This window comes from Sapajus apella, unplaced genomic scaffold (genome assembly GCF_009761245.1).
Source record: "Sapajus apella isolate SASKATOON/1434 unplaced genomic scaffold, GSC_monkey_1.0 scaffold3, whole genome shotgun sequence".
NCBI lineage: Eukaryota > Metazoa > Chordata > Mammalia > Primates > Cebidae > Sapajus > Sapajus apella.
This window is the reverse complement of record NW_022436943.1, coordinates 43014366-43042328: the sequence shown is the minus strand read 5'-3', so window position 1 is coordinate 43042328 and position 27963 is coordinate 43014366. Positions and strand designations below refer to the sequence as shown.

Below are 27963 nucleotides of genomic sequence, written 5' to 3'. Positions count from 1 at the left end.
TCAAAGACAGAATATTATCCCCTTCTAAGGCTTCTTTGTCTTCCTTCAACAGTTGACTAATGGGGCGTTTTCACGGTGTTGCTGTTGGCAGCCTGTGGCTGGTCTAACATAGCATTACAGTTTGACACCACTGGTCAGAGACCTGATGAAGCAAGAGTTCTGCACAGAGCCCTCTCCCACCTCCATCTCTCGCACTGCAGCCCAGTTAAAATGTTGCCAGCTTGCATCCTGGCCAGCTATTTATGTGCTCTTAATTATTTTTCTTCCTTGAGCTTCTAGTTGCTGAATGAGGACAACTTTTCCTATTTAGTAAGGGAGTGCCAGTCTGGTGGTTAGAGGGGGAGTCTGCAAGTCGGGTCTCCTGGGTTCTTTTCCCATCTTGGCGGCTAACTCTCCCCTGTCCTGCTTCTGAGCTCAAGCAAATTACTGAATAAACACTTGGCAACTATTCACTTGCTATGAAATCAGCCTGTTCATTGCTCAGTGCCACTTCAGGGGATGGGGCCAAAGACTCCTCATGTCCCCACACTTCTGTGGAGTCATTAGAGGGCAGACTTCTAGTTACTTAATATGATTATAAGTCTTATTTCAAAACACGGTGTTAAACAGTCCCAGAGACGTGCAGAAAAACAGTGATGGTGACACTGATAGTCCTTGGGTTGTAACTACCACAGATACAGGCAATAGTCGATCAAAGCCTAGTTCCTTCACTCTTTCTTTCTGGGATTCTATTAAATGGCTAAACAACGAACATGGCTATTTCAGAAAGCTGTGGAAAGATATAGTCAGTCCAGGGTGGTTCAGGAGGTAATGAGGAGGTATCTGTCGTCTAAATTTGGTTTTGTCCAATTCTGATTCGTGTTCAGAGTTTTCAGATACATAGAAGGTGAAGGGTTTTAAATCTTACCATATCTCATCAAAAAAATGTAAGAAGCACCTGCCTCTTTTTCTTACTTTTCATTAGATCTCCTGGGATTGAAACCGGCTCCTAATAATGGGACCCATGGAAGTCTGAATCATCTTCTGCGTACTAATACCTTCAGGCCAACCATGCCAGAGGAAGTTACCAGACCCAGTTATCCAGGGATTATGTACCTTCAGTCTGATTTTGACCTCGGCTGCACTTGTGATGATAACATAGAGCCAAAGGTAGAAATAATCTTTATGTTTATCGTGGAGGAGTTTGTTGGGTGGCCAACAGTTGGCAGTGGAACTTTCTGTGACGATGGACGTGGTCTATAGTTATGCTGTTCAAAATGAGAGCAAAATGTGTGACTGAGGAACTAAAATTTTTATTTCATTACTTTATAATTAAAGAGCCCTATGTGGCTTGTGACTACCATATTGAATAGCACAGGTAAAGACCGTGAAAGACAAAAAGTAGAATTCATGTTGCTATTCTGTGGAGTCCCAGTTCTCAGTCAAAATCTTCTTCTGTTTTTTCAACTGTGGATCACATGTCTATTAGTCATGGTCCCAATAGAAAACAGGTGGCCCATATAGAAGAGGCTTTGAAAGAGGGTTTAGACCAGGCGCGGTGGCTCATGCCTATAATCCCAGCACTTTGGGAGGCCAAGGCAGGTGGATCACTTGAGGTCAGGAGTTCCAGACCAGCTTGGCCAACATGGCAAAACCTTGTTTCTACTAAAAATACAAAAAAATTAGCTGGGGCATGGTCTCGCATGCCTCTAACCCCAGCTACTGAGGGGGCTGAGGCAGGAGAATCACTTGAACCCAGGAGGCGGAGGTTGCAGTAAGCTGGGATCATGTCACCGTACTCTGGCGTGGGTGACAGAACAAGACTTCATCTTAAAAAAGAAAAAGAGAGACTTTAAAGGAATTGTTTCAGTCATATTTAATGAGTAATTTACAAAGGCCGAGCAGGGTGGATGGAATTCAATGAGGAGTGGTGAATTGCCCTGGAGTTTGCATGGTACCCTCCAAGGCTTGAAGGGTGAAGGGAGGGAGTAAGTTTCCAGAACATGGAGAGAGAGAGCTGAAGAGGAAGGAACTATTGTATTTGGCCAATGAGTGCAGCTGAGCATTGCAACCCAGCAGGGAGCTGCCCTCGTCTCCCTCCCTGTACTTCCTTTCAAATGTTTCCCATTGGTAGGGCCAACAGGGAGCCTCCCAGGGCAGGTTTGCTCTGGGAGGTTGCAACAGGGATGCGATGGGGGTGCAAACAGAGACTACTCCCACACACACTATGTTTGGATGGTTTCTCTTATTCCTTTTTTGAGATGGAGTCTCGCTCTGTTGCCCAGGCTGGAGTGCAGTGGTGCAATCTCAGCTCACTGCAACCTCTGCCTCCTGAGTTCAAGCGATTCTCCTGCCTCAGCCTCCCAAGTAGCTGGGATAGCAGGCACGTGCCACCACACCCGGCTAATTTTTGTAGTTTTAATAGAGATGGGGTTTCACCATGTTGGCCAGGCTGGTCTTGAACTCCTGACCTCAGGTGATTCTCCTACCTTGGCCTCCCAAAGTGCTGGGATTACAGGCATAAGCCACTGTGCCTGGCCTTATATATTTATTAAATAATGTATGAAGTAATCTTTTGTATAGTTTCCGAAAATAACCCATACTATAGTTTTGCATGTTGTAAAATTTTTAATAAATGCTATTATACTGTATATATCCTGCAATTATTTTGTTTATCATTATGGTTTTTTGAGACTTAGGTATAAGTCTCAAAAACATAAAGTTTTAGCTCGCTTATTTTTACTGCTAATACAGTGATTAATATTTAATTGTATAAATATACCAGAAGGATTTTTTTCATTTTACTACTTGAGAACACTTAGTAATGTGTAAATGTTACCTCTTACAACAATGTTGCCACAGACATTACTGGAACTGTCTTCTGGTCCACATATGCTAGGATATATAGTGAAGGGTAGACTTGCTGACCCATGATGTTTCAGAATGGCTTCAGAGTCGTTACTTTTTAGCTTTGGTGAAAAGTGATTTCATAATTTGTGAATCACTTTAGTGTGCCTAGAGATTAATCTGAAACATTAGGCCGGGTGCGGTGGCTCACGCCTGTAATCCCAGCACTGTGGGAGGCTGAGGCAGGCGGATCACGAGGTCAAGAGATCGAGACCATCCTGGTCAACATGGTGAAACCCCGTCTCTACTAAAAATACAAAAAATTAGCTGGGCATGGTGGCGCGTGCCTGTAATCTCAGCGACTCAGGAGGCTGGGGCAGGAGAATTGCCTGAACCCGGGAGGCGGAGGTTGCGGTGAGCCGAGATCGCGCCATTGCACTCCAGCCTGGGTAACAAGAGCGAAACTCCATCTCAAAAAAAAAAAAAAGAAAAAAAAAAAGAAAAAAAAAAGAAAAAAAAAGAAACATTTAGGTGCTGTCCTAATTAACTTACATATATATGCCCAAATAGTCATCTGTACTAACATGAGAAATTGGTACCATGATTATCCACAGTTTTAAGGAAAGGAAACATAGATTGAAGAAGGTGTTTTACGAACATAGAACTGCTAGAAGTGGAGCCTAGAATGTCAATTTCAGAGAAAATGGCAATTCCTCAAATGAGTGTATGATGTGAATGGAGTTGGGCGTTCTCCTTTGAATTTAACAGGGCTCCTAAGTAGACAGAAGGGCATAGGAAAGAAACAATATTTCTGATTTACTTTCTTTTTTCCTTTACTGGTTTTCACACATGAAGAACAAGTTGGATGAACTCAACAAACGGCTTCATACAAAAGGGTCTACAGAAGGTAAGGGGTTGATGGAAAATAATCAGATAAGGTTTTTCTAGTTTTCAGAAATCGAAGAGGCATCTTCTGTACATTATAGTGTAAGCATGATATTTTTTAAAATTAAAATTGGTATTGCAAAAATATATTGGTATTGCATAAAATTGGTGACTTTCATACCTATCTGGCAAAGGGTATTGGTTTATTGCATGCACACGAGATGCCAGCTGTGTAATAGAAAGCTTCCAATAGCTTCCCCCACCCCCCAATAGCTTTTAAGCCCTCTGAAAAATACGCAATCCATTTTGTATCTGATGGGTCATAAGTTAAGGCACCATGGGGCACTCCTATGAAGGGAATGGTAGTCACAATGATGAATAATAGCAGCTGGTACTTATATTGAAGCTATCTACCTCGAGAGTCAGTGTATATATTGTGATAGGGAGAGATACACAGAAGGAATCAAATCAGAACTCCCCCGTCACATGAAGGATCATCTCGAGCCCTAATTCTTATTTTATGTGCAATGATAACAAGCACATATTAGTGAACTTTTGCAAGCTTGCGATATGACCAAAGGAAAAAAAATCTCAGTGATTTGTACTAAGATGCCTTTCTTGCTTCCATTTCAGTATGCTGGCTATAGGCCAAGGACAGCTTTGCCCCATGTGTATTCTTTATTCTGGAATCCAGGCTGAAGGAGTAGCTTCCATCAGAGACATACCCTGCTTTTGGCAGAGGGAAAAGTGGCAGAACTGTGCATTGGGTCTCAATGCCTCTGCTTTTTTTTGAGACAGAATCTCACTCTGTCGCCCAGGCTGGAGTGCAGTGGCACGATCTCAGCTCACTACAACCTCCACCTGCTGGGTTCAAGTGATTCTCCTGCCTGAGCCTCCTGAGTAGCTGGGACTCCAGGCGCGTGCCACCATGCCCAGATACTTTTTGTATTTTTAGTAGAGACAGGGTTTCACCGTGTTAGCCAGGATCGTCTTGATCTCCTGACCTTGTGATCTGCCTGCCTCGGCCTCCCAAAGTGCTGAGATTACAGGTGTGAGCCACCCTGCCCAGGCTGCTTCTGCTTTTAGAAAGCATTTGTCACTCCATTCATAGTTTGCTAGCCAAAGCTAAGCATATGTTACCCATGGTGTAGGGAAGTCTGTTTTTTCCACAGGGACTCTATCCTGCAAGTCATATGGCAATGGGTGGAGGCAGTAAATAATTAGGAACAATAACACGATCCACCGTACAAGTTCTTTTTTTCCGATTTTTTTTCTTTTTTTCTGATTTTGAAGTTTTACAGAATTGAAGGAAAACAGAATGGGAAGGAAAGCCTCCTATACATGTTACTCAAGTAGATAGGATAGCATGTTGAAACAGCCAGGAAATGACTAAAAGTTTATTTAAAACACAGATAGAATTCAAGCATAGCAGCCACAGTCATGCAGCAAAGATGAATGTGGTCCAATTCTCCTGAGAGCATCACTTGAGTTATTAGCTTACATATGGTCCTGTTTGTCATATGTGTGCTTTCCAATCTGATTAAGTAGAGCTGAGGAAACCGGTAGAAGATTTGATTTACTTGACTTATTTTTCCTCTTTTAAAGATCTTCACCTGCCTCCTTCTTCCTTTTCTGTATCTCCACCATCCCACTTCTCCCTTTGATCACAGACCACACAGACTCTGGCATAGAACTGAATGAACCTGACTTTGAAGATAGGCCATTGTTGGTGGAAGGCACACAAATCCTTCACAACCTCTGCAAGTGATTTGCAATGTTCGACACCTAACATCTAGTGGATGACAGTGTCATTATAATGAGAACAATTAGAACATTGCCAGAGTCAAAAGATGGGGAGTCTCATGATTCAAATTTTTTCAGATATTTAGTCACCAAGGCAGAGAAATACTACCCAGATGCTTCTCTTCTAAAAGTCACTAATGAAATGAATTATAGTCCCTTCTATTAGACACCCATGTTTTTGCTGATTCAAAGTCTGACTGTTCATGGTACTAAAGCATTTCTGTCTGAGAAAAACATTCCTGCATTTAATTTGTTTTGTCATATGGGGACATATGACAAAACCAGTCCCGCAATTCAGTATAAACAATAACTGTATCAAGGCTTTTAAAGTAGTTTGTAAACCTAAACTTCTATACAGATGTAAAGTTGTTCTCTTTTCATTATTAGTTTTTTAAAACACAGATATAAGTAGTTGATGCTTTTCAGAATACGTTATATGTTACACACACATCACTTGTAACATTCATATGTGGCTGTTTCAGTGTGATATGCCATAAAATCACTCATACATCCATACAAAATACATGAGTAAAAGCTGAACATATCAATTCAGCATAAACAGCAACAGGGCGCCGTGGCTCACACCTGTAATCCCAGCACTTTGGGAGGCTGAGGTGGGAGGATCGCCTGAGGTCAGGAGTTCAAGACCAGCCTGGCCAACATGGTGAAACCCCCATGTGTCCTAAAAAAAAATACGAAAATTAGCCGGGCAGTAGTGGTGCATGCCTGTAATCCCAGCTACTTGGGAGGCTGGGGCAGGAGAATCACTTGAACCTGGGAGGCAGAGGTTGCAGTGAGCTGAGATTGCACCACTGCACTCCAGTCTGGGTGACAGAGCAAGACTCTGTCTCTAAATAAATAAATAAATAACCTCAAACTTCAGAGCATAAAAATAAGAGACATCTTAGTGAATCACTGACTCTCAGGGCTATAAGGAGCTATAGTTAGTAAGATCACATCTTCATTGCTCCGCTCAGAGTAGAACATGAGTGTCTTGTTTATGTCACTGAAGTATCTTTTTATACCTCTGAAGCTTAAAGTTTATGTATTTCTGTGGAAACGAGCCCTCATGGATTCATTCAGCAAGCATTTGTTGAGTACTGACACTGGGGTGACACTGGTTGCTCTGAGACGACTGTACCACTGATAGTTTCTAATTCATGGCTTTAAAGTAGTGGCATAAAATGTTAGAGGGGAATGTAGAATAGCATGAGCTATTCTAAGACTGCTCATGGCCTAGTGGCACCAGCCTTTAATGTTACAAGAAAGTCTTCAAAAGTAATTGTCTTATTAGGTGCAATACATTTCCTTGCTTAGATGCGGGCGTATGTATAAACTTCAATGCTCTTCTGTCGCTCTCTCTCTGTCTTTGTCTCCTTTTGTGTTCTATGTCGGTCATTTCTTCAGTGGCGAAGCGATGTTTCCTTGGTCTGAGTTCTTTCAGGCCTTATAAAGTTTCCTGTGCCATAAATTTGGCCTCCCATTTGAAATATTCAGTGTCTGCCCTACTAGAGGAGAACCTTGTGAATGTAAACCACCATGTGTGTGAGCACACCTGTATTATGCTCAGGGGAATGACTTTCCCTTTCTAGGCACTTTTGAATGCGCAGCAAGGCTTTTAAAGTAGTTTGTAAACCTAAACTTCTATACAGATATAAAGTTGTACTCTTTTTATTATTAGTTTTTTAAAACACAGATATCAGTAGTTGATATTTTTTCAGAATACGTTATGTGCTATACACACGTCACTTGTAACATTCACATGTGGCTGTTTCAGTGTGATATGCTATAAAATCACTCATACATCTGTACAAAATACATGAGTAAAAGCTGAATGTACCAGTAGTGAAACCACCGCAGGGATATCTGTGATAAATGAGGTATATTAAGTTAATCTTGGGCAATATTTTGCTGTAAATATTTAAATTGTTATGGAATAAAATCCTGTACTAAATAGAGAGTAAGAAAAATGTAATCCTCAAAAATGACGATCTTAACTGTTTACTAAGCTTTAATATTTCTAGATATGTGGTAGACTCCAGATCTTAATTGCATGCCTGGTGTTACTTCTGGATCTCATAAACCTAATGTCTTGGCAGACTTTCCATGCAATGAAAACTCATTTCCTTGTGGCGTTGAGTCGATGGAAGAATGAATGAATGAAAAGAAAATTTTAAAAAATCTCTTGTAGTAAGCAATTCTGGCACTATAGTCAAGTATAATTTTCACTGCAAAAATAATTGTACCGTTTATTTTCACCTTAGTCTTTTCTCTGTTTGTATTGCTGTAAAAATGTTTCACATTTTCTTAGGTTAGCACTCACCAACATCTTTGTGAAAAAGGAATTAGAAATAATTTTAACACCTATGTGCGGTTGGCTCCTTATCATACACAATAAGAAGTTAGTTTGGATAGAAAAATGATTTAAACATGGCCTGGTGTGGTGGCTCACGCCTGTAATTCCAGCACTTTGGGAGGCCGAGGCGGGCAGATCACCTGAGGTCAGGAGTTCGAAACCAGCCTGACCAACATGGTGAAACCCCATCTCTACCAAAAATACAAAAATGAGCTGGGCTTCATGGCATCCATCTGTAATTCCAGCTACTAGGGAGACTGAGGCAGGAGAATCACTTGAACCCAGGAGGTGGAGGTTGCAGTGAGCCAAGATTGCACCATTGCACTCCAGCTTGGGCAACAAGAGCAAAACTCTGTCTCAAAAAAAAAAAAAAAAGAAGGAAAGAAAAAATAGAAAGAAAAAGTACTTAAACACTAGTAATTCTTGTTAACTTTAAAGCAGAGTCTTGAATATGGCTACAGAGGGAACATCATCTTTAGCTCTTGTCAATTCTGGAATGTTTCTCATTTGTGTTATTTCTTTGGAGATATCAGTTGTTCTAGAGAAAGGAGGAGATACACTCACTCCTGCTTCTGAATGTTTGTGTCTGTGTGTGTATCTTTGTGCTTTGGGGAATACTTGGAAGAAGTCAAAACATAGTAATTGTTTATAGTAGAATACAAGATGAATTTGATGGTAGATGGAAGTTTACCAACCTTTACTTAGTATTATTCTTTGCCAGTTTTGGGGTAGAGCACATACCCTTTACTAAACAGTGCAGCTGCAACTGCTACAACTGCAGCTACTTTGGGACAAGACTAGACAAGGCACTTTACATATTTTGCCTGAAAACAGTGCAACATTCCAAGGAGATATGAAACTTCGGGAGTTACAGAGTACCAGAACTATAAAGAGCTGAGATTAGATTTGAACTCAGTTTTATATGACACTGAAGCCCATGTGCTTTCATCTGAAAATGCTTCTTATTCTAAGAGTGGGAACAAAAAGAATATGGCAAAAGGAAATTTTGTTTTTCATGTACATTTTGTGACCTGAGCAGAGAGACTTTTTGCTCAATGACAAAAAAAATTTGTATATCAATGTTTGGCAGTTGTTTCTGAAATACTAGATGCTTTGATATAAACCACTGTCCTCATTAGCTTCTCAGTAGGCATTACTCAGGCAGGGCTCATGCCCGGAAGTAGTTGGATCTTCATTCTCATTTGCCCTCCATAAGATAACCCAGCAGCCAACACCCAACTGGAGACCACCCAAAAGGCCAAGGAGAAGAATAATGGCCCAGGGGGATGGAGGCCTAGGATTCTAGTGCTGCTAGGCAGCTAAATTATTATGCACAAATCATAAACCTCCAGTTCTTTCATCAGTAAGTAAATGATACTACTGATCTGCCCAGTGTACCTTTCAGGGTAAAATTAGATAGGTCATATGTAGAAATCCAAGATCTAAAAAAAATATATATATATATCATTAACTTATCAACAAGTGTTTGCCAAGTAGAGAAAATATGATTGGCCTTGTTGGAGACGGAGGATACAGTGATGGGTAAAACAGATGAAGTTCCTGTCCTTTTAAAGTGATTGTTCTGTTGTAGGATTTATCCAGTTGATAAATTATAGCATAATGTTTTCAGGGTTGGGGAAAGAAAGGACAGGGCACCAAAGAGAGGCCTTGAATCAAATCTCAGAGGAGGTTGAAATGGCAGCAAATGATAATAAGCACTTGTAAGGCAAAGAGGAGAAAGTCTGCAGGAAAAGGAAAGATCTTGGGTAGAGATTTTGTGGTAAGATTTAAGAGCATATTATTGTGGGAGTGAATGTTTAAAAAAAAAACACAAAAGAGGAGAGATTTTCATGTGGCTCTCAAGTCAGCCTGCTCATCTGTGGGAATAGGAATCAGGAAGCTGAGGAGGGAAAAGGAACACAAACGCTAGTCTCTGCGACCCGAATTTGGAAGACAAAAAGAATGAGTGCTGGCGAAGTCCACACCACTAAAAAGATTGGCCTCACAGTATTTTGCCAAATGTGGTATCTGGAGGAGAACATTGGCGTGTACCAAAACTGCTGGAGACACTATTGTAAACAGAGAACTGGGGTGTGGAATGAAGGCTCTGTCTGGAATTCCGTGACAGGAATTCCCAGGCTGGGAAGAAGACCAGGTTATACTAGATCCACTTTGCGAAATCCTGGAAACATTGCAAAAGCAGAGGCTTGCAGGCTAGTCTCCAGGGTTGCTGGTCTTGAGATAAGGATCTCAATGTGTGCAGAGAACACGATTCAACTACATTTTGTGGCTTCAGTTTTTGCTCAACAAAAACGCACGGGTAGCTCCCCCTAGATGCGATAAAGACTAGCAGAGTCAAGCTATGACTCTGAACTGTGATTCTTTGATACTTTGATAAACTGAAAAAATAAAATCTAAATTTTGATTCTGGACCTTAAAATGTATGTTTCTTACTGAAGAGATTATTTCCTCTTTTTCTTAGATGAGGCTATTAAGCTCCAGGAAGACCCAAGCAGATTTTTTGGGTCATTCGGGACCTTGGTTAGATTTTTAGGAGGCTGTGAAAACCACTATATTTTTTTCCCCTTATTATGCTATTTTTGCTCAGTAACAATTGAGAAAAGGGAAGTCAGATAGTGATATTTTTGTTACAGCTGTGTGCCAAAACCTGCAGTTATGACAATAACTTGGAAGCAATGGAACCCAGATTTCTGAAGCAAGTTGAGTCTATATATGTAGAGCATTAGGGTGAGTAGAGATGAAAAAGCTTTATTGAGGAAACTTTTTGGGAGAAAATGAATCTCTCTCTCTCTCTCTTTTTTTTTTTTTTGAGATGGAATCTTATTCTGTCACTCAGGCTGGAGTGCAGTAGCAAGATCTTGGCTAACTGCAACCTAGCCTCCCACGTTCAAGTGATTCTCCTGTCTCAGACACCCAGGTAGCTGTGATTACAGGTGTGTGCTACCATGCCTGGCTAATTTTTGTATTTTTAGTAGAGACGGGGTTTCACCATGTTGGCTGGCTGGTCTTGAACTCCTGACCTGAGGCGATCTGCCCGCCTTGGCCTCCCAAAGTGGTATGATTACAGGCATGACCTACTGTGGGAGATATAAAACTTTGGGAGTTACAGAGTACCAGAACTATAAAGAGCTGAGATTAGATTTGAACTCAGTTTTATATGACACTGAAGCCCATGTGCTTTCATCTGAAAATGCTTCTTATTCTAAGAGTGGGAACAAAAAGAATATGGCAAAAGGAAATTTTGTTTTTCATGTATATTTTGTGACCTGATCAGAGAGACTTTTTGCTCAATGACAAAAAAAAATTTGTATATCAATGTTTGGAAGTTGTTTCTGAAATACTAGATGCTTTGATATAAACCACTGTCCTCATTAGCTTCTCAGTAGGCATTACTCAGGCAGGGCTCATGCCCGGGAGTAGTTGGATCTTCATTCACATTTGCTCTCCGTAAGATAACCCAGCAGCCAGCACCCAACTGGAGACCATCCAAAACACCAAGGAGAAGAATAATGGCCCAGGGGGATGGAGGCCTAGGATGTGCTCGAAGGAGAAAATGAATCTTAAGATATCTCTGCCCCTCTTGGACCCCTCACCTCACCCTTTCCTCTTCATGTCTCTTCCCTGAGGGCTGAATATTCGTCATGCACTTTTGAGAGTAAGAAGGGACACTCTTAAGAATTATACCAGGGCAACAGGCATAAAATGGGACATGGGGCCAGCCTGGTTTAACTTCATATGTTCCGTAAAGGACTTAATGCTGCCACTTCCACCCCACTTCCAGCATTTGTCATCCTCTGCATTCCCATCACACTCTGTAGCTATCTTTGATACGGGCAGACCACATGGCATCTGTTGTTTGTGCCATGTTTGTGTCTCCCATTGACTCGTGAGCTCATTGAGGGTAAGAGCTCTATCTTAATCATCTTTGCCCAGTACCTCCATTCTACAGCCCAAGGTCTGGCACAACCAGGGTGCTCAGTGTTTGATGATGAAGAATAATGGATAAATTTGGAAGGAGATAGGCGACAGATGTGGGTAAGACTAGAGTCGTTATTTCTGGTAGAGGGAATGGAAATAACATATATGATTAGTGTAATGTTGCTAACGATTATGAACAGAGTGTTGCAAATACATTAGCCTTTCTGGAATAGAGTGTTACGCTGAATTCCTAGAAATGAGGAGGATTTAGAGGAAAACCCAGAGTTAGTGGAGACTATAGATTGTCTGAGACTCGTTTCCTGGCTGCTCTAGGGAGGGATATTGTGTATCCGAACATGTCCGCCATTTGTTGTCCCCCTAAAAGAATTGATTAGATGCCAAGCTTGAATTTGAGTTTAGAGCCAAGCTTGAATTTGAGTTTAGAGGACTGTGTGTAGTAACCGTGAAAACTTGAATGATAAAAAGAGAATAGCTTCTCAAAGAATTTTGATACTTCTGCTTCCAGCTGAAACCAGGAAATTCAGAGACAGCAAAAATGAAAACAAGGAAAACATTAATGGAAATTTTGAACCTAGAAAAGGTTTGGTTTGAGTTTTGAAGGAAAGTCTGGGTTGTTTAACTGCTCCCAAGTACTACTGTTATGATTTGCTGACATTTCATTTATTATATTTCATTTATTTAATATTGTCAGATTATGTTCTAATCCTTAGGGGCGGGTTCCCAAATTTGGCAGCTTAACTAAGGCTTCTACGTTTACTGCAATGCTGGAGCAGCCAAACTACCCAGAACAGGCTTGTGTTGTAATAGTGTGAGCTGCTTTGTCTCAAATCAGCAGTTTAGAATGGTAAGACTTTAATTAAAGCAACATGTATACATAATTTAATAAGTGTTTTTCAGAACTGGTTTTCTCTAGTAGAAAAAAATAGTATAAGAATTTTTTGTTTATTTATTTATCATGTAAGGAATTGTGAATTGCCTAAACCTCTAAATATTTTGGTCTGTAGGGCCCCAAATTTCCAAGAATCTATGGAAATTTTGACTTTAGCCTATCCAAAGTGGGCAGATCAAGCTTCAGATATTTATTGCAGAGTGTGTAATAAAGATTTGCATACTGAACTCCCATCTCTTCTTCCTCAAAGAGTAACATTTCAGACCTTTTTTTCCCTAGGAAGAGAGCTTTCCTTTGGAGGTCTGAATCTGCACTGGGGGTCTTAATTGAGTTCTTTGGTAACTAATGAACTTCCCTCTTCTGTATTTAGAAGACTGTCTTGAATGCCCACCTTTTTAAACTATACATGTTCCTTTAAGTTCTTACCTAAAGAGTTTTCCTCCATATGACAAAGCTGCTTACTTTAAATGCTCATTACTACTCACTTTTTATGCTGAAGGAATGCATATTTGAGTTGCAGTTTGCATATAATGATCAAAGTGTGCCTTCTTCTTAATTAAATCATTGGTGAACCCGATAAGCCTTTTCAGGGGTCAAAATAATGAATTCTACAAAAATTCAATGCTATTGGCTTTCCATTCAGCTGAATCATTTCAAAATTACATTATATAATGTTTCATTTATATACAAATTGTAAATTATTTACAACTAAAAAAAGCATTACATAAAAACAGCACTTACATTATGGTTTTGATAACTGTAAGGCTTGACCCCTGCTTAGGTGATCAGATTAACCAGAAAAGTGCTAGAAAAACTAATGTGATTAAATTAAGGAGAAAGTGCGATATTAATTAGTTAGCTAGCACATTTTAGGTAACTTGACTCTTCCAATATTTCTTTAACGTTTGATATAAAATCTAATACTCATCTAACAGTTTTTTTCTTTCTTTCTTAGAGAGACACCTCCTCTATGGGCGACCTGCAGTGCTGTTTCGGACGAGATATGATATTTTATATCACACTGACTTTGAAAGTGGTTATAGTGAAATATTCCTAATGCCACTCTGGACATCGTATACTATTTCCAAACAGGTTATTGAGAAAACTGGGTTTTATATTCTTTATTTTATTACAATCCTCACGTTGATGCAGTGATTGCTTGCTTCACAGAATTTTGTCATAGAAAATATTTTATTTTTTCTTAATGAAAGAAATCCTGTGTTGGATTTATTGTCAGATATTTTGAATAAGTCTTTATTCAATATTCTGGTAATTCCATGGGAATATGTTAAACATTGAAGGGAGATCACTAATTCTTTCATTTTCTTTCACTCCACTTAAGTCATTGCCCAATAGTTATGGAAACTGCCAAGGTTTGTTTGTTTATTTTAATAGACCTTATTTTTTAAGAGCAAATTTTATTTCCCGGCAAGATTGAGTGGAAAGTGCAGAGTTCCCACATACGCATCCCCCCTCCAACCTCCCCCACTGTCAGCATCTGGTTTTTTATTTTCTTTTTGAGACCGAGTCTTGCTCTGTCTCCCAGGCTGGAGTGCAGTGGCGCGATCTCAGCTCTCTGTAACCTCCGCTTCCTGGGTTGAAGCGATTCTCTTGTCTCAGCCTCCCAAGTAGCTGGAATTACAGGCATGCACCACCACACCTTGCCAATTTTTGTATTTTTAGTAGAGACGGTGTTTCACCATGTTGGTCAGGCTGTTCTTGAACTCCTAACTTCAGGTGATCTACCTGTCTTGGCCCCCCAAAGTGCTGAGATTATAGGCATGAGCCCTACACCTGGCCCTGGTTTTTTAATAAAAGTTTTATATTGAGGTTTCAGTTTTGATGAAGATGAGATATATATATATATATATATGTATTATATGTCAGGAATTAGAAAATGGTATTTGGCCGTTGAGGCATGTTTTAAATTTTTTTTTCTTTAATTGATTTTATTTTTTTACATAAAAAGTTCAGTAAAAATTGGATAAAGTAAAGTGATTTTAAGCAGTAAATCAATCTTATCAACATAGCACAAGGCTGGCTGAAACCACAAGGCAGCCTGCTTCGGAATATTTACATGATAACAAATTAAACCTTGTAGGAGAACTTAAACTGTCCTTACAAATTCTTCTTGTGATCCTAGCATGTAGAGGCTAAAAGCAAAATGAAAACCAAACAAAAACCAGAAAAAAACAAATTATTTTCAATATATTCACATATACATTAAAATATAATACAGATCATCAGGGTAAAGGGTTGTGGGTGTTAAATTTTTTAATACAAAGGAAGAGAACACTTCTACTGCCCAAATACAATTTATTGCTAATTTGTAGCGTGTGCATATATTATGTTCTTGTATATTCTATATACATACACACACACACACACACATGCATACAGATAAATAGTCAATTTAGAGGAAACATCTATATTATTTCTAAGGGTGTTATTTTATAAATTATCTTCCATGAGATCCTATTTATTACTTCAACAGTAGGATTTCTACTTTATGTTCTGCTTTCTATATTGTTTTACTTAAGACTTTGATAAAGATAGCTCTGTTGATTAAAAAAAAGTTTGAAAATTTGTGGCTTACTATACTTAAAACTAAGGGCTTTTAAAAAGAAGTCAGAATATCAAAGATAAAAAAAAAAAAAGGAGTCAGGCTATCAGAATACAAGCTATAGGAGAAGCCAGAGGGGGTTTGATTTTGGCTGTTCATAACAGAGCCACAGCATTGCTGAGTGCCTCTGACTCTCACGCAGGCTGAGGTCTCTGCTATTCCTGAGCATCTGACCAGTTGTGTCCGGCCTGATGTCCGTGTTTCTCCAAGTTTCAGTCAGAACTGTTTGGCCTACAAAAATGATAAGCAGATGTCCTATGGATTCCTCTTTCCTCCTTGTAAGTTACAGAGTATGAATATCTGATGCCTCTAGAGGGATGTTATGCTGTGCATTCTTGGTATTTAGAATTTCAGTGGCTTGGGTTTTCTGCAAGAGAGGGTACTCAAAAGATTATAGAAATGAACATTTATGGGATCCTTCCAAAATCAGCCAAAAAGTGACTAGCTTTCAAAAAATCCAGTTCTCCAGGGGAATTCTAATGTGCAAGGGAATCTTCTGTGTCCCCACTTACATCATTAAATGACAATCTGAAAAGGAAACAGTGAATCATTAAGACGCTAGTCCTTTATGTAAACTATAGAGGGGATTTCTTGATTTCTTAAGATTACCTGAGGTCAGGTGTGGGCCACCACTGTAATTCCAAAGTAATCCCAGCACTTTGGGAGGCCAAGATGGGAGGGTTGCTTGAGTCCAGGAGTTTGAGATGAGCCTGGACAATATAGCAAGACCTTGTCTCTATAGAAAAATTTAAAAATTAGCTCAGCATGGTGGCACATACCACAGACCCTGATAGTCGGGAGGCTGAGGTGGGAGGATCCTTTCAATCTGGGAGATTGAGGCTACAGTGAACTATAATAAGGCCACTACATTTCAGCCTGGGTGACAGAGCAAGATTCCATCTCAAAAAAAAAAAAAAAAAAAACTGAAGCCCTTAAACCATTTCTCATTACCCTGATGACTTTTTTTTTAAGTCTAAATGGCACTGATGAAATCAAAGAATTTTTTTACCTAACGTTGGTAGGCTCAAGAAGTAGATAGTAAGAAAAAACATTTTAAATGGCTTTTGGGAGAGAGCTATTGAGTGAAGAAGAGATTGAGTGGGAGGGGAGTAAGGAGATGTATAAAGCAGTTAGAAGTAGGAATAGATTCATTTACTTCATGTTGTTTGGACCATTTAAGAAAATTCCTTTTTTGTTTTTAACTGATGTAGATTTTGGTAAGCAATATATACTATTTGTTTTCCTAATGTTTAGATCTGAGCTCTTCACCAGAGGCTAAATATGATGCATTCCTTGTAACCAATATGGTTCCAATGTATCCTGCTTTCAAACGTAAGTCTACTATTTACCTGATACACTGTTATTTATGAAAATAAACATTTATAAATTTACCCCTTACCTTTTCTACTCTCTATGTTAATTTTAATAAGAATACTTTTCTAGCCTTTATAATTTTTGAGGACCTTTCATGTAAACTTCTGTTGATCCAAAATTTAAGTCTGTGAGGGAGGTTGGCTGGTAGTTTATCCCTTATAATTAAAAAATTGATATAACAAAAAGTGACCACAGGTCATACATGGTAGAAACTGAACTAACCCAAGTTTGTGTTTTTCTTGTAATCTGGTTATTTTTATTTCAATGCTTATTGTTTTAATGGTTAAAAAGGGTCTTCACTGTATTTTGAAGGCTACTTGATATTTAACAGCATCTATATTTATTTGTTCAGCATTACAGTAAAAGCCAGCGGCACCTCTTCCTTTTGGGGTGATGACATATTCTGAATGTTGACCCTGAAACCCAGTAAGAGCCAAAAGTGTCTTCTGAATCATCAGAGTATTTATTTCAGATGGTTTTAGTGCTATACCAATTATTATTTTGGTTTCTTTGAACATTTGTAATTTCTTTGTACCTGACATATATATTTGTGGATGCTAGTGAAGTAAAGAATTGTATAGGCACAATGAGCTTGGGCCCAAAAAACCAAATCCCTGGAGTGTGACCACAGGCTGTATGATCATAGAAATATCATTAAACTTCTCATTTATAAAATTAAGAGATTTGATTGCATGACCTCTAAGGTCTATATGGATTTCTCACTTAATTATCCAATGGCCAAAGCAATTCATTTTTTGTTTCTTTAACTATTCATTTGCGTATCCATCCATCCATCCATCCATCCATCCTTTTATCTATCCGTGTGTTAAAAGATAGAGTCAGCATTATGAAGTAGCTTTTACCATTTTTCAGCACATTTGTAGTGAACAGACCTTACATTGCTATGGGAAAGGTAGGAAAAGGAAGCACCTCTATGTACTTCAACTTGCTGGAGGAGGTTTAGGCTGTGTTACAGGACTCTCAGGGCTGAAAGGGAGTCTCAAAATAGAAATGGGTGATTGTGGAGTGTCAACTACAGTGACAGGCCTCTGCAGCTTAATATTGGTGAAAAGGGCCACATGGTTTAGAGACAAATAAGTTTATTTGATGTCCTAGTTAGTAAATAAAGGTTTATTCAAAGATAGAATTTATTGCTTATGAGTGAAAAATTAAAGTACGCTTTTAAAAGGTTTCTTGGTTTATTCTCAGACCTGAGAAACATGTCAGAAACTCACACAGTTAACGTTTATCACAGTATTACATAGAATGCAGCTTCATTTAATTTCGGTAAATCGGGGTTTCCTGGATTTCTTTATTCTTTATTGATGTGTTTTTTTGACCAAATGGTAATCAAGGTAGCACACGGTACCACCCTGAGGCTGGTGTGGAGAAGGCCTTTCACAGAGAGCTTGCTGTTCTCCACGAGGGGGGCAGTTTCTTTACATGCCACATTTCTGCAGGCCTGGCCTTTTGACTGTTCTCATTGTTATTTCTTTCCTTCTGTCCTTCTCCATTTTTTCTTAATGTTTTAAGTTAACATTTGAGCTCCTTTCTTACCATTTGGCTTCTTTCTCGACTGCAAATAATTATCTAAGGTTATGACTCTTGTGGGCTGCTCTGCCATTCAGAGTTTCAGGAGGCATGAAGAGTAATTGAAGCACTATGAGAAGGACCGCCAGGTGCTTTTTAATAAGGGGAGAGGAGGGGCTAAAAGCTAGAACCTCATGACCTCCATGTTGAAGACAGCATGGCGAATTGGATCTGTTTCAGAACCAACCCACAGCTTGCCCATCCTGTCTTCTTCTGTTATTCTCTTGTTTTTCTCCATTTCATTCTGCCCCTCTGGTTGGCCATTATGTAAGTTAGTGGCAGAGGGGACAAGCAGTTCTCTGCAGGGGATGACAGTGAAAGTGAGAAATGAATTATAGAGGAGAAACTCAACATGCACAGATCAGGGAATGAGTTTTTCAGGCAAAGAAAAGAGCAAGGACAAAAGCTTAGCCTGAAATAAGTTTGGCAAGGTTAGGGGACAGGAAGAAAGCCTTGCGCCTGATAGGGAAAGGGGAAGGAAGTAAAGTCACAGAGGTAGGCAGAGACTATGATGGGGAGTTGGCTTTCATTCTAATTATAATGAAAAATAATCGGGAGTCTTGGAAATGGGTGGGGTGTGTGTGTGTGTGTGTCTGTGTGTGCAAGAGAAAGAGATGACCTGACTTATGGTCTAAAAGGATCCATCGGGCTTCTATATGGGGGAGTGGGCTACAGGGTACAAGGGAAGTAAGCGTTTCACAGGGAGCCCAGGGAGTAGTCTTTTGTGCTGTGATAGTTCACTTCAGAGAGGATGGTAAGGTTGACCAGGATAAAAGCAGTGAAAAGATGAGAGGTGGTCAGATTTGGGACGATTGGGGTGTAATTTGGTGACAGCACTGACAGAAGTGGTTCACATGCGTCTGTTGCAAGGAGAGAAAACAAGGACGACTCTGAGGCTTTTGGCCTGAACATCTGGGTGAGTGCCAGAGCTATTGATTATGATGGAGAAGGCAAGAGCTCGAGCAGGTTTAGGAAGGAACATTAAGACTTCTGTTTGGATAATGTTTTGCTTGACATGAATATTAGGCATTCCAGTGCATCAGGAGGTAGGTGGTTCGATAATATGTCTGGAGCTCTGGGAAAGGTCAGGGGTAAGCTTAAACCTGGGAACTAGCATATTGATGACATCATGAAGGATGAGAAGATAGAGTAAACCCTTATTTTCATTACTCTGAAATGCCATGCTTCCTCTTTTGTACATTCTGTTCCCTCTGCCTGGCATGTTCTGCCCGAGAAATACCACCTACTTATTCATGCTTTGGACCTCAGCTTGGGAACCTCTTCATCTGGGAATCCTTTCCTGACTTACTTGACTGGGTTAAACTCCCCTACCATCTGTCTCGTAGCTCTACATTGTTGCCTTTGCTGGTTTGTAAATGACACATACACACACTGGTGTCTTGGCTGGTGACATTTGGCTTGTAGCATGCATCCTAGAGAGAATTTGGCCAGAGTAAGGAGTTTTCTTCATGAAGAATTGATTTTTGTCTTTGCACAGGGGTCTGGAGTTATTTCCAAAGGGTATTGGTGAAGAAATATGCTTCAGAAAGAAATGGAGTTAACGTGATAAGTGGGCCAATCTTCGACTATGACTACGATGGCTTACGTGACACAGAGGACAAAATCAAACAGTAAGCCTTTCATTTCTACTAGTGTGTAATTCTTAAGTCCCAAGTTCTCACTCAAGGGGTATTTCAAATATTTGTGTGCTGGAGAAGAGATGATATCCCTTAAATCTTTTCCTCTTTCAATCTCCTTTTGAATTTTAAATTCTCTTTTTTTTTTTTTTTTTGAGACGGAGTCTTGCTCTGTTACCCAGGCTGGTGTGCAGTGGCGTGATCTTGGCTCACTGCAGCCTCCATCTCCTGGGTTCAAGTGATTCTCCTGCCTCAGCCTCCCTAGTAACTGGGTTTACAGGCACCCACCATTATGCCCAGCTAATTGTTATATTTTTAGTAGAGATGGGATTTCACCATGTTGGTCAGGCTGGTCTTGAACTCCTGATCTCAAGTGATCTACCTGCTTTGGCCTCCCAAAGTGCTGGGATTACAAATGTGAATCACTGTGCCCAGCCCGAAATTTTCAATTATTTTGATTAAATGGGCATTGGTGATTGAAATGGAATCTCGGGTTTAGTGGTAAACAAATACACTTTTCCATTCTATGAAAGAAAATGTATCAAAATATTTAATTTTTTTGACATATCTTCTTCAACAACTCTTTAGTGGGAAGATGGTCATTTCCACTTATCTTCATTGTTTGGGGGGGACTTAGCTAATCACTTAGATTTCCTGAGTCAGTACATCTCAATAGGAAAGTGCGAATGGACTTGGATTGAATCTGGTTATCTCTGTCTCTTTGGTGCTGTTGGGCATATAAAAGCCATTCTCTGTGCTCATAAGGGACCCACAGTCTAGTGGAGAAGGCAAGATTTCTGGTGATTGGGATGTATTTTGGTTGTGTAAAATTAAATAACAACATTCCTAATTTGCCAACAAATTCGGAATGCTGTTATTTAATTTTATACAAGCATGAAACAATCAGAAAGCAGCTCAGCATATAAGAGAGGGTTTAATTGTGATTTAGAGATAATTACAGAATAAATTGCTATTTTATAAACACAGATGAATAATAAAATAGAAATTATCTTCTTTTCCAGTCATTCGGAAGAGAAATTTTGTCTAAATTGCACATTTATTTTATTGCTGATCACTGTTATTAGCCAAAATTAAATTACTAGTTCAATCATAATATTGATATTTGGAAAACAAATAAAATTAAGATAATAGAAAACCAGGCAAGGAATGATGAATTTCTGTACCTCTCTCTACTGGAAAATATTTTTATACCTCTAGGTCCATCACTAGCCCTCAGTCCTTAGTACTTCCTTTGGTAAATGAGTTCTTTGTATCAAGTTCTGCATCTCATTGTAGCTTGAAAGGGTCATTATTCTCCTAGCTCTAATGTCTCTTGCCTCTGGCCTATTTTATATAACTCTAAGAAAGTTATCTCCTGAAACATGGATCTAATAATGAGTGACACTCAGCACAAAAACCTTCAGTGGATCATTTCTACCTAAGCAATAATGCCCCAATCCACATCCTAGCATTCAGAACCCATGATGATTTGGCTTTTATTGACTCCTTTAGCTTTTCATTTCTACTGCATTGATTTGTACACCACTACCTATCTCCCGTTCTTAGATCAATCCATTTTCTTTGCCTGGGATATCTTTCTCACTCTGCCAGGTTGAGGAGCAAGAGGATTCCAGGCAAAGAAAACATTATCTTCAAAGACATAGAAGTGGGCTAGTGCTTAGAAGTGAAAAATGATTCAACTGAATGGGCATTCATTTTAGTGACTTAGGCAATATTCATTGGTCGCCGTTTACAAAAGGAAGCTTCAACATCACCTTATCAACTATGACTTTGTTTTGCCTTCCTGTTCCAGGTTCGTGGAAGGCAGCTCCATTCCTGTTCCAACTCACTACTACAGCGTCATCACCAGCTGTCTGGATTTCACTCAGCCTGCCGACAAGTGTGATGGCCCTCTCTCTGTGTCCTCCTTCATCTTGCCTCACCGGCCTGACAACGATGAGAGCTGCAATGTGAGTTTACAGAGTCCTTTAGGATTTGCTTCCATAGTTCACCTTTGTTTCTTACTTTATATTTCCGTTATTGAACTGGAACACACTTAATATAAAGCATTAGCCCTAAACAGAAAAAAGAAAGGAACCAAACAGAACTTTGCTTAGCACATAGGAATTTTGTCTTCTATTGGTTTTTTATTTTTCAATGTGTGCGTGCATTTAACATAATCTATAAATGGGTGCAATTCTGAGAGCTAAGTGTCCAAATGTTTTTCATTTTGCGAATGAAAGTAGAGAATGGCAAAATTTTATAAGAAGAAAGTGGAAGCTAGCAAAATGTTGATAATTGTTGAAACTTGATAAGAGGTCATGGAAGTTTATATTACTCTCTTTACTTTTCTAGATGTTTGAAAATTTCCATATTAAAAACTTTTTTTTTTGGAGATGGAGTTTTGCTCTGTTGCCCAGACTGGAGCGCAGTGGTGCGATCTTGACCCACTGCAACCTCCACCTCCTGGGTTCAGCCTGCCTCAGCCTCCCAAGTAGCTGGGATTACAGGCAGGCACCACCATGCCCAGCTAATTTTTGGAATTTTAGTAGAGACGGGGTTTCACCATGTTGGCCAGGCTGGTCTTAAACTTCTGACCTCAGGTGATCCACCTGCCTCGGCTTTCCAAAGTGCTGGTATTACAGGCATGAGCCACTGTGCCCAGCCCATAAAAAAGCTTTTTAAGGCACACGCACACACAGCAAGAGCGAGCAAGAGAGAAATCTATACCTTACTAATCAGGTTTGCTGCTAGTTATGGTGGTGATGTAGCAGTCACTCTTTTCTCAGATACCACAGATGACACCTGATTCACTCTTCCTCCGGGGAGACAGCTGGGATACAAGATGACATCATGAAAACACTAGGGAGAAAGATAGGGGCCATGCTATATGCTGATGGCCCTGTACTAACTTGGCACTCAGGGACAAATCAAAAAATCTTCAGGTCCTTTTAATGTGGTTAAGTCTGTGCTCAAAGGTTGATTTTAGAAGTAATAGTCTATGCTTTTGTTTCACATAATAGAAGGGGTAGAGATGTAATATACAGAAGATAACCTTTAGTCAACAAGTACTACTCAAATTCCTAAGTGTATAAGGTACTCTGGGAGAAACAATAGTATATTAGACATAGTCACTATTCCTAGGCAGCCTTCAGAGTGGGTCAACAAATAAAACAGACATGGAAATGGCAACACTGAAAGGCAGGGAGCCATAAGAATAGCTTCAATAGAGACGATCAGCTTCGCGGGCCAGAAAGTTTTTGATCTATTACTTTAGTTATGGGTGAAGATTGAGGCTATGAATGTAGAAGAAAATTAGAAATTTTAAATAAATCCCAGAAAGTGAATTAAGCTTTGCCCGAATATTGTAAATGAGGGCCAATAGTGGGAGAAAAGATTTTAAAAGTTGATTGGAATCAAATTTTTAGAAAAGTAGAGTAGGAAGAGTAACAATTGTAGCCATAACAGTAGCAGCAGTGGTCGTGGTTGTTATGTACTGAGTACATGTTGTGATCCAGTCTCTGTGCAGGTCCTCTACATATATTATTTCTAATCATATAATCACAGTACGAGGCAAATATGTATATATATGATCTCTTCCCTGCCCTTTGTTAACTGTTGAGAACCCTGTAGCTAATAAGGGAAAAGTGTGTTATGTGTATTACTCGGTTAGTCAGTAGAAGAGCAGAGGTTCAGATTTAACCTCTGACTCCAGGAGCCCATCCTCTTTCCAGTTTATCAGATTTCCTTAGTACAACCTTGGAACTTTAGGAATTTTTTCTTACTTTTCAGGCATTAGGTACCCAAGGAAAATGCTTAGTTGGAAGAGCAACATTTTAGGCTTTGCTTTAGGAAGATAAGTTTGAAATGGAGGAGGCTGAGCATGGTGGTCGAAGGGCTTTGGCAAGATTCACAGGAGTAAGGAAAGAGAATTTGACCTGGGACTGTGGCCTTGGAGATTTAACAAGAAGGATGGAAGACAACAATATTATATTTGAAGGAACAGTAGGGTTTTATAAATGATGGAACGGGTGTAGAGCAATGTAGAAACCGCAATTGAGAGACAAGCTGTTATCAACTTACTGGCTTGACCTTCTCGGCTTTGTTGTTTAAAACCACAAGAGTACCAGGTGGTTGTAATGCCTCCATATGACATGGTACACATTCTCTGAGCTTCATTTTTATTACAAACTTGTGGGAGGTGAAATCCTTGCAAAATTAAACAGTTGTATTATGGGGTAAAATTAAAAATTGCCATACAGTTCTAAGATAAAAGACTACAAAGAAATTTTATGTATATTGTAGGCCATTTACGGTATACTTAGATTCCTGAGGAATACATGTTCAAGTTGTCATTAGAGGAATTTGGTGATGGGGAGTTTTAATAATAATGCTCTAAACTCTGTGCAAAGGATGTTCTGTAATTGATCTAAATTTTATATCTGAAAAATGAAATCCTCTGAAATCCTCACAGGTTTTCCTCTCCCTACTGGTTCCTGACTCTGCACAGTTTGGAGATGTTTCTTGTAGAGTTCATGGCCAGCATGCCTCTCGTTGAAGGCTCACCTGTTCACATAGACATCTGTCCTTGCTGTGAATTTTACCTTGAAACTGTTGGGGCCTGAATTCACAAACCTGGGGAGAAAGGGAGAAAAGACAGGTGAATAATAAATATCCATAATGAGGAAGACAAGCAAGCTTATGGGTTTTTTGCTTTTGTTTGTGTTAATATTCTAAGTGATTGATTTTTAAAGTCTTTCCTGTCCTTCCTACCTTGCTGCACATGAACTTTTATTTGAATCGTATTTTTGCATCTTGCAGAACAGCCTTCATCAGCAAATACTTCTGTGAACTGCCAGCTAACATCAAGGCAGAGGATATTTTCTTCATGTGCAGCATAGCCAGTATTTCCTAATGTTGATAGATTTCAGGGTGTGGGGACCAGAAGAGACTGCCTCTCCAATGAAATTGGCAAATCACTTCCCAAGGAAAGAAATAGCAAAAGACAGATGATTTTTCAGAATTCTTATAATCCCCGCTAGCCATTATTTAAATTAGGAAAAACCTTTTCACCCCTGTCCACACATTCAAATGAATGCAAAAAATTGGACTGACTGACCATTGAAAAATCAAACAAATGAGCTGAATATGAAAATTCTCTGAAAATACATGCTCATACTTGCCCTGCTTAGTCTGAGGGGGTCCTGACCCATCTGGAGACCTCCTACTTCGTTAATTATAGGGTCACACTGAGGATTGGTCAGTACCATTGTGGGTAGAGTTATATTTAGGTCTTTCCTTTCCTGTGAATCGCAAAGATCTTGGTTAGGTTGGGTTAGGAGGGTGGGACATGAAGGTTAAAATCCTTACTTCCCCACCCTGCAAAGCAATTTCTTCCCCTTTTTTCATTTTCCTGGGATGGCCGGGAATCAGTTTCCTGAACCAACACCCTCCTGGAACATATTTAGCCCTGGCATAAGCTGCTGCAGTTCCCTGTCCAGGTCTGTGGGTTGGAGCTTTCCGAGAAAGCCCATTGCAGGTTCTTGGGCTTTGGTGGATAGTTCATTGAGACCACTAGTGGCAAAGAGTTGGATGAGGGCATGTCTGAATATTCTCAGCCCTGGGACATGCAGCCACCCTGCAATCCATAGAAGGATTCTGGGAAGCCATTGCAATTCCAGAGGCGTTTGTGAACGGAATTACTTGCAAAGGCCCTCCCGCTCTATGCCTACTAATGAAAGTAGACACTGCTCCATATTCACAGGGCTCGCAGATTTCACTCTTTCCCTCAATTTCCCACAAAAATGAAAGAAGCTATTTTTGAGATGCAAAGAACTGCTTCGCTGGAATTACCTTTTAGTTTCAGGTTAGACATGAAATAAGTTGTTTGATGTAGGACACTCGAATATCTTTCATCTGGAACTTGTGTCAATGGGGCACTTTTCGGCAAGCAGCTAAGACAGACAGATTCACTTCCTTTCTTCCATGTTTCCTTACTTTACCTTCCCCCCCCACCCCCTTCTTCCTTCTTCTCCTTTCTACCTCCCAGGGAGCTGCAGAAGTAAGCATTATTATTATTATTATTATTATTATTATTATTTTTTTTTTTTTTGAGACGGAGTTTCGCTCTTGTTACCCAGGCTGGAGTGCAATGGCGCAATCTCGGCTCACCGCAACCTCCGCCTCCTGGGTTCAGGCAATTCCCCTGCCTCAGCCTCCTGAGTAGCTGGGATTACAGGCACGCGCCACCATGCCCAGCTAATGTTTTGTATTTTTAGTAGAGACGGGGTTTCACCGTGTTAACCAGGATGGTCTCGATCTCTTGACCTCGTGATCCACCCGCCTCGGCCTCCCAAAGTGCTGGGATTACAGGCGTGAGCCACCGCGCCCGGCCAGAAGTAAGCATTATTATCCTGTGAACCAAGGAAGAAACTGAGGCCTCAAGAAGTCAAGTAGCTTGACCAAGGTTTCATAGCCAAGAAATAGTAGAGCCTCATTTCCAGCTCTGGCCTCTTGGGCTCCAAAGTGCCAGATGTATCCACTGAGCAGCTTTGAGTTGACCTCATTTTTCAAATAGCAATTCATGCATACGAGTAGATGATGTAGTTGATGTAGCAGTTTCTTTTGAAAAACTAGGAATGCACACACACAATTTTGTGCATTAGGCTTAAGTTCTTCACTTTCCTTGGGAAGCAGAAGCGTATTCCAAATTACTTGTACTCTGTGCTCAATATTGCAATTTGACAGCTTGGAAAAGAAACAAATTACTGAATTCTCTAGGGCCTTTGGTTTTCCTAATTTTGATTTATGTTCTGAGAACCCATTGAGTCAAATGCCCTCTGACACCACATGTCTCGTTTATTTGGTACAGTTAATTGCTGTTGAAAATGTTTACAGCCAAGGGCAGGTATTTGTGGCACATTACCAATAGGAATGCGGTAGAGTGGCAGGGACGCCAGGAAGGATCAACATGCATTGGCTCTGTGTGCAAGAGTGCACAGAGGTCATTTGTGGACTTGGAGTAAACTATTTGGAAAACTCCTCTGGAAAATTCTGATTCTGATTTTGTTCTATTTCCATTGCAGAACTCAGAGGATGAGTCGAAATGGGTAGAAGAACTCATGAAGATGCACACAGCTCGGGTGCGTGACATCGAACATCTTACCGGTCTGGACTTCTTCCGAAAGACCAGCCGCAGTTACCCAGAAATTCTGACACTGAAGACATACCTGCATACATATGAGAGCGAGATTTAACTTTCTGAGCATCTGCAGTACAGTCTTATCAACTGGTTGTATATTTTTATATTGTTTTTGTATTTATTAATTTGAAACCAGGACATTAAAAATGTTAGTATTTTAATCCTGTACCAAATCTGACATATTATGCCTGAATGACTCCACTGTTTTTCTCTAATGCTTGATTTAGGTAGCCTTGTGTTCTGAGTAGAGCTTGTAATAAATACTGCAGCTTGAATTTTTAGTGGAAGCTTCTAAATGGTGCTGCAGGTTTAATATTTGCATTGAGGAAATATTAATTTTCCAATGCACAGTTGCCACATTTAGTCCTGTACTGTATGGAAACACTGATTTTGTAAAGTTGCCTTTATTTACTGTTAACTGTTAACTATGACAGATATATTTAAGCCTTATAAACCAATCTTAAACATAATAAATCAGACATTCAGTTTTTTCTGGTTTTATTTGGCTTTTATTTCACTTATAAATTAGAGGGTGTGTTTCAGGTGTATGCATACCTGTAAGAAATACATTTCTTATACTAGGCTCTTTGCCTAGTTGATATATGACATTTAATCATAGTGGCCTGGAGGAGATGGTTTAGGTACATATCTACAGGAAATCACAAGGGCAGAGGGAAAGAGAAATTAGAAGGACTTCTGAGTACAGTCTCTCAATGCATCTCTTTTAGAATTATTTTGAAGTTTGGAAAAATATTTTGAAGTTTTGACCAAGTTGGTTTGAAACCATAAGTATTAGAGTCAACTTAAATTGCACTGAAC

At 39.7% G+C, this 27963-nt stretch overlaps 1 protein-coding gene across 5 annotated transcripts in view; it reads left to right on the top strand.

Moving 5' to 3' along the window:
- ENPP2 (ectonucleotide pyrophosphatase/phosphodiesterase 2) overlaps positions 1 to 27634 on the top strand; it is a 118896-nt gene extending 91262 nt beyond the window's left edge. For 3 of the 5 annotated variants that reach the window (XM_032252585.1, XM_032252565.1, XM_032252574.1), the window contains 9 exons: positions 965 to 1149; positions 3682 to 3733; positions 12336 to 12410; positions 13675 to 13811; positions 15485 to 15620; positions 16597 to 16674; positions 19805 to 19937; positions 21757 to 21913; positions 27029 to 27634. In XM_032252585.1, coding sequence (XP_032108476.1) covers positions 965 to 1149; positions 3682 to 3733; positions 12336 to 12410; positions 13675 to 13811; positions 15485 to 15620; positions 16597 to 16674; positions 19805 to 19937; positions 21757 to 21913; positions 27029 to 27199 — 1124 coding nt within the window. In that variant the 3' untranslated portion in view covers positions 27200 to 27634. The remainder of the gene's footprint in view (positions 1 to 964; positions 1150 to 3681; positions 3734 to 12335; positions 12411 to 13674; positions 13812 to 15484; positions 15621 to 16596; positions 16675 to 19804; positions 19938 to 21756; positions 21914 to 27028) is intronic. The other 2 variants (XM_032252592.1, XM_032252583.1) reach the window with 1 other exon arrangement.
- Positions 27635 to 27963: the final 329 nt, after the last annotated feature.